The following is a 12,684-nucleotide window of genomic DNA, read 5'->3' as shown; positions in this document are numbered from 1 at the left end:
TGTGTTTATTATTGGTTTCGAGAAATGGTATTAATTTTGTAGATTGATTATGTAGCTGGAAAATTTGCTTAATGGTCAATCTAAAAGTTTGGCTGTTGATTTTGCTGGTTTTCCTAGATGATCATCTCCTGTTCAAAAATCTGTTTTATCTCCTCCTATACTAGTTCTTACATTTCTTACTACCTATAGACTCATACTATATTAAAACTAATGATGGTGATTTCTTCTTAAATTTTGGCTGAAACTACCCTAGAGAAAACCTAGACCTAAATATTGGAAATAAAAAAATATGAGTTTATAACCTGCTCCCATGAAAAGACTTCTGACCCCTCTTTAAAAAGTCTAAGATAGTTTGCGTAAGAGGAGTTTTTGGAGTCTAATTGGCCATCTTAGGGATTAGTCAGGCCTCTTCCCAGGCAGAGTTGTGGAGTTGATTGTGTAGTATTGAGCTATACTTGGAAAAAACTAGTTTCTACAACATTTCCATGGAAATGAAAGCGACGCCAACCCAGATATTTGGGTTAAGAAACAAAGAAAAGAAGAGAGGCATGTACAAGATGCAAGAAGATCCTTTTTCTGTACAGTCTGGTATTTATTAGTATTTTGATCAGAAGAATCCAAACTCCATCATACTGGAGGTGTTCTAGAATTCCAGGCTGTCTCTTAGACTGTAGGCTGAAAAGCCTCACCTTGTCATACTAGACGAGATTTACCAGGAGATGGACCTACAGCTGGATGAGTAAAGTTTCTAGCTGGGACCTGTAGGTGAGAGATACTGATATAGACAGTGGAAAGAAGAGTCAGATAGCTCATCCTCATCAGGAAAACTGTACAGTTCCATGATTTGGGCTATGTCATAGGCATCAGCATACAAAGCAGGAACTGAGGCCACTAGCCTCTCCAAATGAGGACATTGCATTTGGACATCACTTATGGGACTCTCAGTGATGATAGAGTCCCATGCCCAATTGGAAAGGCCTAAGGGCTGAGGTGGAAGGGAGCTATAGAAATCTGAAAGTACAGGAAATGAAGAAAAAGGACCGGTGGATGTTGTGAGTGAGGTGGGTCTGTTCTGGACTGGAAGAACCCGGCTTGGTTGCTGTAGTGATAGCTGTTGCTGCTGCTGCTTCCTCAGTTTGACTCGCCGGTTCCTGAACCAAGTCTAGGAGTTGAGAAAGAGGGGAGATTGTAGTCTTTAGTGGATCAGTTTGAGGCATCTTTTAGGTGAAAAAAGCCAGGTTATAACCCTTATATCCTCTTCAAGTCACAATGACACTGAGTTCTGAGACAGCAGAGGTGGGCATGAGTGGAGTCAACAGGGGGAATAGTGAGGAGTCAGGACTGGGACCCCAGAGAAGGAAGAAGGATAGAAAGAGGATTGTGTTGGGGATTCAGAGAAAGGGTCTTGAACTCTAGAGAAAGTAGATCAGGGACCTATGGGGAGGTAGAGAATTTGAACTGAAGGATTTTTAAGGATAATTTAGAAGGCCTCTACAGTAAGAATACTCCAAAAAAATTTGGGGCCTCAGCAGACTCTGAGGTTGAGGGAATTATTTGTTTGTTGGTAGTGTTGTGAACAGATTACAGGGTTTTGCTTGAGAAGATCCAGAGTGAGGAGTGTGTCAGGATGAGAGTCGTTCCTCTATTTGAGCTCTATAGTATAATACCTCTGGGGCTCTAATTCCAGTTATACTACTTATTAACTCTGTGACTTGTTGACTCAGTCACTTTGCCCCTGAACCTCAATTTTCTTTTTCTTTTAAACTGGATGACAGTGAGGCCAGCATATCTAATGTGCCGCATTCAGTACTAGCACACAGTAGGCACTCAATAAATGAAACACAATCATTATTGTGTTATAGAGGGAATTTCCAGGCTGAATAATAGAGTGTGGTTTGGATGGGGGTATTAAGCACACTTCAGAGGATCAGACAGACCTTTATGGTTGACTCTGGTAGGTTGAGTTTCAAAGCAAGTTCCTTCTGGAGATTTTTATCTGGAAACATGGTATGGCTAAACAGAGCCTCCAACTCTTCATACTGTGTGTGCATGAATGAGGTGCGTTTTTGGTGCTTCTTGCATTTTGCTGTAGAGAAAAGACGGAGAGGGCCTTGTTATACTAACACAACCCCCTCTCCCTGAAACTCCCCCAAACCATAGCGGTGAATTTCCCATTACTTTTTTCCAATCAAGCTTGAAATCCAAGAGATATAGATCCCAGGTCTTGACTCTGGGAGGCTGAGCCTGATGTAATAGTGCTCTGTTCTCTGTTGTCTGAGATTAGTTTGTCCCTCCTAGGAAATGTTACCTCTTCAATTTTCTCTGCATCCAGTCTGTTTGCTCAGGAAACTGGCTCCCTTGACTTTCAGTTTTCCATGGCCTCCTTTTTCATAGGTACTCAGTCTGTCTATCCTACCTTAACCTCAGGACAGCGACAGTGGCTTCACTATTCTTCTTTTTCATACTTTGTTTCTTTTAGAAACTGGGAAGAAACCTCATGTCCCTGCACCTAAATATAACATACTCTTAAAAATGGGTTTCCTCTTTTCACTTATTTATTCAGGAAACCAGTCTATCTCTTCTGGTGATTTTTTTTTTTCTTTCCAGGCTTTCTGATGTTCTGTGGGAAAATGTTCATAAGAAATTAGACATAACTAAACAAGTGGAGATGACTAAATTATAACCTTTTTTTAAAAATGGCAATGGAGAGAGAACAGAAAAGTCCTAGGAAAATATAATTACCAAAATTAGCTAAAAGAACTCCAGACCCTGACTAAAAAACAAACAAACAAACAAAAAAACCACAGAAAAACATAGGTTAAATTATAGAATTGAAGTCAATACTATATTCTCTTGTTATATGCCCATTCAATAAAAGGAGGAAGGATCTTCACTAGGATCTTCACTTTTATATTTGAGGTCTATAACATCAATACTAAAATCAGGCAAAAATAAACACTATAAACAAAACCAGAGACTAATGCCACTTACGAACACGTGAGCTGTGATCAAAGAATACGGTGGATTTTTAAATAAAAAAAACTTCTTACAGTAAAAGACACATTGCTATTAATCCCTCTCAACATACTCCTCCTCACTTTGAACACACTTATCCCATGATTCTTGCCACTTTCTGAAGTAGTTCTGGAACTCCTCTTTCATGAATGTCTTTAGTTGTGCTGTTGTGGCTGCCTCAATGTCCTGAATTGATTCAAAACATTTATCTTTCATAGTCATTTTGACTTTCGGGAAGAGCCAGAAGTCTCACGATGCCAGACCTGGTGAATAAGGTGGCTGAGGACACATTGTAATGTTTTTATTTGACAGAAATCACTGTCAGAATTGATGTGTGACATGGAACCTTTCCGATGTGGTCACAAAATATGGTGAATGCTGCTGCCAAGTGCCATCCAATGGAAAGGCAGGGATCTTCTATATGGGAAGCGGTGCATCAAACTTTAGTAACAGTGTGTGACAAATTTCAACTTGTTCACTGCAGACTGGGTGTGAGCAATGGTTGAGAGAAGGTGTGTTTTATACTGTTCCATAAATCATCCTCCATCACGACAACACTGTCACACATCGCTTCTGGTATATGGCCATTTCTGTCAAATAAAAACATTATGGTATGTCCTCATTCACCTTATTCATCAGATCTGGCTCTTCTCCAGAGTCAAAATGACCATGAAAGGTAAAGATTTTGAATTGATTCAGGACATCGAGGTAGCCATGACTGAGCTATTAAAGGCACTCACAAAAGAGGACTTCCAGAACTGCTCCAGAAAGTGGCAAGAACAATGGGATAAGTCTGTTTGAAGCAAGGGGGAGTATTTTGAAGGGGATTAATGGCAACGTGTCCTTTACTGTAATAAAATTTTTAAATTTAAACATTCTCTGTATTGTTAGATCACACCTTGTATATGAAAATAACCTATATAAAACATATGAGGTATGACAATTAAGTTTGTGAACTCATCCTAGAAAAAGTGCTACATACCTCATTGTTAAACATCACTTCCATCACCTTCGAAGTACTCCCTTTGGGAAACTATGCCCTGACGCCTGTGCCTAATTCACCCCTCAAAGTAATTTTGGAACTCTTTTTCTGGAATGGCCATCAGAGCTGTCATCGTATTACCCTTGATGTCCTGAATGTCATCAAAATGTCTTCCTTTCAATATTTCCTTTATCTTTGGGTAAAGAAAGAAGTCATGGGGGCCAGATCAGGTGAGTAGCGAGCGTGTTCCAATACAGTTATTTGTTTACTGGCTAAAAACTCCCTCACAGACAGTGAGTGCCGTGTGAGCTGGTGCATTGTCGTGATGCAAGAGCCATGAATTGTTGGTGAAAAGTTCAGGTCATTTTCGTCTTTTTCACGCAGCCTTTTCAGCACTTCCAAATAGTAAACTTGGTTAACTATTTGTCCAGTTGATACAAATTCATGTGAATAATCACTCTGATAATCAAAAAAGGTTACCAACACTGTTTTGACTCTTGATTTGAACTGACAGAACACTTTTGGTCATGGAGAGTTGGCTGACTTCCATTGTGCACTTTGACGCTTTGTTTCAAGGTTGTATTGGTAAACCCATGTTTCATCACCAGTGATAACATGGCCCAAAACATCAACTTGCCTCTCCAAAAGGGCTTGGCAAACTTCGACTTTTCTTTGCTTTTGTTCATTGGTGAGCTCCTTTGGGACTGTTTTTGCACACATCTGTCTCATGCCAAGATTTTCAGTTAAAATTTTCCAAACTATTTCTCTATTGATGTTTACTTGGTCTGCTATGCTTCTCACAGTCAGTCAATGATTTTGATGCACAATTTGATAAATTTTTGCAATGTTTTCATCAGTTCTGCTTGCCACTGGCTGCCCTCACTTCTTTTCATCAGTGACTGTTCTCTTCCTTCAGAAAAATGTTTAATCCATTTGTACAGTGCTGTTTTCTTCATGGCATTATCCTCATAAACTTGGAATAACATGTCCCTGATTTCACTTCCACTCTTGCCAGGTATAACAAGAAATTTAATGTTTGTTCGTTGCTTTAATTCAAGCTCAAACATTCTTGTGAGTGCACACAAAAACATGCAACAACAGTAATGAACGCCACTCAGCAAGACACCACCACATGTCAACACATGTCAACACATGTCAACACAAACACAGCTGTGAGACACTGATATACCAAGGTTATAAAACCTTACCGAGCTGTTTGTACAGCGCTGCCAATGTAAGCACATTGGTGTATTTAATATAATCACATATATAAATATACATAGCCTATACTTACAGTTTCCAATTTGTTGAAGTTGATATATATGTGTTTAAAATTAAATATATAAAATATTAATTTATAATTATTTTTTACTCACATTTTATAAAGTCATTCTATTCAAACTGTTTATATTTATGTTAGGTAGCCACATCTTTATCAACAGTTTGAGCCTATTCTTTTCATTAAACAGTATAGTTTTAACTGGCACTTAATCTATACTTTTAAATAAATTGTGATGCAGCACTTTTGGAATGTATTTAAGGAATGCTATTACTGGTAATTTTGTTCTAACTTACAAGAAACTTATATAATATTAAGATAACTGCTTTGCCCTTCCATTCATTTTGTAGGGGTGCATTTGTGATCTCTACAACCTACTAGTTACGGTATTGCTTGAAAACAAGAAAATGGTTTATTAATTTATGTGAGTAAGTCATATATGAAAATAGTACAAAATTGAAACCATCTTTGTTCCCCAGCCACCCAATTACTCTCTATAGCTATTCTGTATAATACAGTAGTAGCCACATTACTCAATGTTGAGAGTGGCAGGAAGGGCAGAGATGCAGAATGGGCTGGTCCCATATCCATGTGTGGTGGTTAAAAATTGGGAGAGATATCTCAACTATGAAGGTCCCATGTGCAAGCAAGGGGTCCAGCCAGGCTCCCCTAGCCCAGGCTCCCTAGCCCAGGGTTTCAGTGCTGGAAAGAGAAGTCCCTGCAACTTCTGGCTGTAAAACCGAAGAGAGATTTTGGCTGGGTGAAACAGAGGGCTGCTGAAGTCCCAGGCATTCCTCTTAGAAGTCTAGAGCATGGACTTATTTGCTGACAGGCTCACTCTGAGCTCCAGTGCTGGTACAGCAGCAGGGGCATATAGGGAGGGACTTAATTGTCTGGTCTCAGGACCAGGAGGGGCAGCTTTCTCCCAGACAGAAGTACTAGCAAAAGCCACCCAAAGTCAATTATCTTTCCATCACCGTTTATTTGATCCCATTTACCCTCATCTATCACCTCCCTCCTCCCTTACCCTCTGGTAACCACTAAACTATTGTCTGTGTCTATGAGTTTTTGTTTCTTTATTTGTTTGTCTTTTTCCTTTGTTTTCAGTTTTACATCCCACATATCAGTGAAATCATATGGTTCTTGACTTTTTCTGTCTGACTTATTTTCTTAGCATGATAATCTCAAGATCCACCCATGTTGTCACAAATGGCAGAATTTCATTTTTTTTTATGGCCGAGTAATATGCCATTGTATACACAGAAGGTGCCAAAAAATATATACACATTTTAAGGAAGAAAAACTGTTAAAATTTTAATACTCAATATATTTAATACCCAATAACAAAAGATGAATATAAGTTTTGCAATTACAAGAGGTGCTCAAAGTTGTTACCATCAGCATCCAGACACTTCTGATTATGGCGAAGTTCTGCTTGAGCAACATTGACCAAAGTGTCCGCTTATATATATATATTTTTTGGCACCCCCAGTATATATAAATATATTTATAGCCAGTTGGCCAGAAGCACAGGTAATAACCAGGACTTGTTATTGGCATCAGAAATGGTGGCAGTCTTATGGCACTGAGCCCTTAACCTGTGGGATCTGACACTGTCTCTGGGTAGATAGTGTCAGAATTGGGTTGCTTTGTAGGACATCCAGCTAGTGCCAAGAGTATTGCTTGGTATAGGGAAAAAAACCACACATCGGAATTGGTGTCAGAATCATATCCTGCCTTGAATAAGGGGCTTTCTGTATTTCTATCTATGCTTCGGTCCTTCTCTCCTAGAAAAACATTCTCACTTGCTCTGTATCTTGTATTCTCAACTTATCTATCATAATTTGGTCAAGCATGGGCCAAAGTTACTTGACCTTGATATGAAATTTATAACTTCCCCTTTTACAACAGGAACTTTTTTTAAAATTTATTTTTGAAAAGATAATAACTTTACTAACAATTGTAACCCCAACAAACTTTAATTTAAAAAAGAAAAGAAATAACAATAAATAGCAGTTTTAAAATAGATGCAAAATATAATTACAGAGTCCTATGTGAGGAGGGCAACAGTGGAGGAGGGAGGACGAAGGACAGTTGTGCTTACTGGGACCAGCTGGATTCTGTGGTATCAAATTCATGCTGGAATTATCCATGTAGATAACAGGGTCTGGCTGAGGATTCTCTGGGGCCATTCTGTTCATCAGGGATGCTGACATATGGGATGAAAAGCCTATATGAGAAAGGGAACAATGATTAAATAATCATTCATTGGAAAGCAATGTTTTCAAGGGGCCTGGAATTGCTGTAATAATCTCAGACAAATGAGTTTAACCCCCAGGACCTCCACTTCACCTCAAAAACGATTTGCATTTTAAACCATAGGAAAATAATATAGATATTTCAGTCAAAAATTAAACTTTGGAAATACTAAAAGAAATTGTATATCAATATTTTTGTGACTTAAAGTAGAGAGATATTTTCTTTAATGAGATTATTCAAACACAGACTGTACATAAAAAGATGGATAAATTAGACAATTAGACTAGGTCAAATGACCAAAGATTTCTCATCAGAAACCAAGAAAGATAGACAGTGGAACAAAATCTTTAAAGTGCTATAAGTAAAAAAACTGGCAATTCAGACTTCTATATCCAGGGAAAATATTCTTCAAGAAGAAAGGTGAAATGATGATATTCTCAGACTAAGGGAAAGTATGAGAATCTGTGACCAGTAGTCCTAGTCTATAGAAACGTCAAAGGCAGTTCCTCAGGCTGAAGGGAACGATACAAGAGGGGAAACTGAGACTTCTGGAATGCAGAGCCACAAAAAATGGCAAATAGTTGGTTAAATATAATAGACTAATTTTCTCTTCTTACATGATTTGATATATATGAATACTGAAAGCAAATATGATCACAGTTTCTAGTGTTTTTTTATTTTTAATTTTGAAATAATTACAGATTCACAGAAACTGAAAATAAAATATACAGGGAGGGCCTATGCACCCTTCATACAGCTTCTCCCAATGGTGACATCTTGTGTAACTATATTATCTATCAAAACCAGGAAAATGACATTGGTACAATCCATAAAACTTATTTAGATTTTACTGAAAGAACTCCCAACTTAGACTGCATGGTGAGGGGTGCTTCTACCCAACCTCTCTTTTCCTTCATTAGGGGTCAAATTTGTGTTGTGGCCTAATAGCTCTCCCAACCTCCCCTGACTCCTTCCCTGTTTTCTCCACAAGCATTTCCCCTAATAAAATCCTTGCAGGTTTAATCCTATCTTGACATCTGATACTTAAAGGACTCAGACTAACTCATCCAATCTTTTGTTCTCAGTTATTAATAATTTATCTTGGAAAAAGGGATTCAGCCTGTCCCAGAGGCACTTGGGATTCATTTGACTGTTGAAACTGTCCCTCCTTTGTGGAAGTCTGTGGGCCCCTAGAAGATTGGGGTGAAACTGGAGGGTAGGTAGAGGGTTGCTATCCTCACTGTGATCAACTTTGTATTGATGTATCATGTCAATGCTGTGATCACTGATATAGATAAAAGAGTAGATCTGGGGAGTACCAGGAACTCCTCTGTTCATCTGGGCACCAGAGGGCTGCATTGGTAGGTCTGTGGAATGGAGTAGGGGGGTGGAGAGTGACGAGCTCATTCATTTCTTGGAATGCAATGTAATCAAGACCACTGGGTTTTAATCCCAGGTCACTCACATAGTACCTCTGTGAATTAAAAAAAAAATGACTTCACCTTCCCAAGACTGTTATCTCAGTTGAAAAAATAATTATAACCCCTATCTTACAAAGCTATGGTATTTACTGAGCGCCTAACTATAAGTCACAAAGCTTGTTCCAATATAATGTTCAAGGGGTTGGGCCTGCTGTTATTTAACAAAGTGATTGAGACCATGTAACTATCCTGCTTAGAGCCTTTCCATGACTACCCAGTGCAGGTGGGGCAAATCCCACATCCTTGCTGACCCTGGCCGAGGGAGCCTTTCAGGAACAGGCAGTACTGCTGCCCATACACCTGGGCAAAAGCAGCCCTTGTCTTGAATCCCTTCATTGAGTTCCATAGCTCTCAAAATTTACTAGGTATATTTTAGAGGTATACAGATCACCTAGAGATCTTGTTGAAATACAGATTCTGATTCAATAGGTCTGGGGTAGGGCTTGAGATCCTATATTTCTAAGAAGTTTCCATATATGCCAATATTACTGGTCTGCAAACAAGACTTAGAGCAGCAAAGATTTCAAAGGGTTCTCTCCAGCTCTTTCTGTATGTTCCCCTCCCCACTGGTCATGGAGTCTGTAAGACAAAAGTGTCATGGCCACCTGGGATACTTGTTCACTTCTAATTCATGCTCCATGTACCAGGGACCTGTGGGGCAGAGCCAGGAGTGCAGTTTCCAGGCTCTCGCCTTCACGTGGAAAGGTGCTGGCTCAGGTAGTAAATGGCCATCAACTGTGATTGGATGGCCATCAGCTGTGGCTAGTTGGCTGTCAGCTGTAACCAGTGAGCCATTGGCCACTAATATAACTGCTGTGGCTACGCTGGCAGAAAATTGGGGGTCGCAAGAAGATGGTGGCTGAGCTAGCAAGAGTGGATTGCAGTTAGCATGGCGGATTGCAGCTAGCAGGTGAGGTTGGTTGGCAGAGAGAAGTGTTCGGCAGGTTGTGGATAGTGTGGCTCCTGCTTCCTGTGTCTCCAATCCAGCCACCAGTGAGACTAGCGGTATGACTCTCCTATCTATGGCTCCGTGGGGGTTCCTTTTTAGCCTCACCATGTCTTGTGTTCTTATGTGGGGAGCGGGAGCTGAGACCCCGCATGACACCCTGCATGACAGACCACCGGATTTTTTGCCAAATGACCCCAAGCCTACACAGCCTTTTCCCTGAATTCATGCCCTGAGAGGAGACCAGGCTGTCAATGTGTACACCCACCTTGGCCTGAGGGGGCCTGTTGGTCAAGCAGTGTCAACAGAGACTGAACCTTGGGCATGCAGGCAGTGGTTGAGAATGATAGCCCAGGAGCTGGGACTAGCTCTTTCTCCATTGCCATGTTCTGATATGGAACTTCAAAGAACCCAAGAATTCAAAATTTGAATCTCAACTTCCAGGAACATATATTTACCAAGGTGGGCAGGTAGAATATATTTTACTTAACAGTTTGATAGCTGGATTTACAATTTTTAAATACTTATAATATATAGTATGTGAGCCTTCATTTGTATTCTTGTCTTGGCCTAAGAAAATGGCACCTGTTGAACTCTCTCCTCTTGGCTTTCTGTGTTCTGGTCACACTGAATTTCCTTCAGTTTGAACAAGTTATGAGCTGCCTCTTTCCAGGCATTTGTTCCCATTATTCTCTCCTAGTTAACACCTACTGAATACCCACTCACCTGTCTTTTCTCAGTTTAAACATTAACTTATAGAAGCTATCCTCTCTTCCCAAACTACTTCACATGGTTCTCTTAGCTCTTTCCTAGCACCACGTGCTTTTCTTTCTAAAAGCAATTATATAATTTTATTTACCCATTTATTTTTCTGCTCTTTATCGTCCCTTTCTTTCACCTTTGGAAACAATTTTCTATGTGAAGGTGATCTGTCAGTGGGATAACATAGATTTGTTTTGCTTTTGCTTGGAAAGAATTTACAGAAGAGAGGAGGAGAGGGAAGGAGGAAAATAGAGACAGAGAGAGACACAATTACAATGAAAGGTTGGATAACCTTGAGCAGCAGTTCTCAAAATGTGCTCTGAAGGCCCATGGGGGGGTCCCTAAGATCTTTTCAAGGGGTTCCTGAGGTTAAAGTTGTTTTCATAAAATTAAGATTCTTGCTTTTTAACTCTCATTCTGTCATGAATGGACAGTGGAATACATTTAGAATAACTCAGTAAACCAATATTTTGCAAGTAACCAGTGTGTAATGTTACAAAATCATGCATAGGTAAAAGAGCCACTCAAAATGCAATGTAAACCAGTAGATTTTAATGTGATAGATTATGAAAAGTTCATTGATATAATTTCAAATTTCACATAGCAATTAATCTTTAAGACATTACCACTTGTTGAGATTGTTTTGTAGTTTTGAAGATGTGCAATTATCACAATGGCCATGAGAATAGTCTTTTCTTTTCTAAAACCATATCTGCATAAAGCCAGATTTCAACAAAAACAATGTATCACAAAAAAGCAGAAGAGAATTCTGTCTTCTGTTAAGCAAAAGTTACCATAATGTTAATCAATGACATTCTTCTATTTGTGTGTGTGTGTAAAACATAGTTAACATGTAATGCATTTATCATTTTATTTTGAAATGAATAAGTATTTTTTTAATTTCTCAATTTTAATTTGTAATGTGGTAAATGACTACAGAAATAACCTATAGGAACAAAAGTTCTTTGGAGTCGTCAATAATTTTCAAGAATGTAAAGAGGTTGAGAACAAAAAGATTGAAAAGCAATAATGGAGGATAGGCCAGGGCCTGGCATTTAATTGAAGATAAATTAAACTCAGCTAAGCATCTGTTCTTCAATATAATTCTCAGAGTAAATGCAGTAATGCAATGATGCAGTAACATACAAAACATTAGAAGGCTGTACAATATAATAATAATAACATTTGGAGATGTTTTCCATATGTCAGACATCTAAGTGTTTTGTATACATCGGGTAAAGTAAAATTGTTATCATTCTCTTATAGGTGAAGGAAGCCTTAGAATAGCATAACTGGGAATGAATTCCGTCTTACTGACACCTATGTACATGAAACCCCTACCCACTTTCCCAGGAAGAGCATTGAGAGTCTACAGCTTAAACTACCATATTAAACAAAGCACATGTTTCAAATGGACTCGGGTGTTTTCTTGGATCGGGACTATGGAGAGCGCAAGACAGAATTGCCAGTAGGGGCACTGCATTTTCTCAGGGAGTGTGTATTGCCTGCCTCCAACAAGTGGGCATTTATCTAGGTCTGGTGATTTTGCAACGAATAAAACACATTGCTGCTATGATGGAGCTTCTAATGATGGATATTCTTTTTTTTCAATTAAAGTTTATTGGGGTGACAATGGTTAGTAAAGTTACATAGGTTTCAAGTGTACAATACATCATCTATATATCACATTGTGTGATGAGGATATTTCAAGGCCAGACTAGCCCAGATTGGGAAGTATGGGAGCCCTATAAAGTGGATACTGACCCTCAGTAACAGAAGTCTCACATTCACCTCCTGACTTTCATGAGGCAATCAGTCTTTCCTCCCCCAGTTCACAATCCTCTATCATCTCCCTCCAATGGGAATGGAGCTGAGTAATTTGCATCCTTTGATCTAGTTCTTTAGTTTTGGAATCCTTTTTGACCACTAAAATCTCATATTCTGAACCCCTATTCTTCCT

At 39.1% G+C, this 12,684-nt stretch overlaps 1 protein-coding gene across 1 annotated transcript; it reads right to left on the bottom strand.

Moving 5' to 3' along the window:
- Positions 1–748: 748 nt before the first annotated feature.
- Positions 749–10,348, bottom strand: ARGFX (arginine-fifty homeobox; the record flags this gene model as incomplete). Its single annotated transcript, XM_081078983.1, has 5 exons — positions 749–1,162; positions 1,938–2,086; positions 7,381–7,506; positions 8,777–8,902; positions 10,231–10,348. The coding sequence occupies 5 exons, from the start codon at positions 10,346–10,348 to the stop codon at positions 749–751; spliced, it is 933 nt and encodes a 310-aa protein (XP_080935109.1).
- Between the last annotated feature and the right edge of the window lie 2,336 nt (positions 10,349–12,684).

Source organism: Rhinolophus hipposideros (assembly GCF_964194185.1).
Source record: "Rhinolophus hipposideros genome assembly, chromosome: 2".
Classification (NCBI taxonomy): Eukaryota; Metazoa; Chordata; class Mammalia; order Chiroptera; family Rhinolophidae; genus Rhinolophus; species Rhinolophus hipposideros.
The sequence above is the reverse complement of the archived record's forward strand: the minus strand, read 5'-3'. Positions and strand labels throughout refer to the sequence as shown.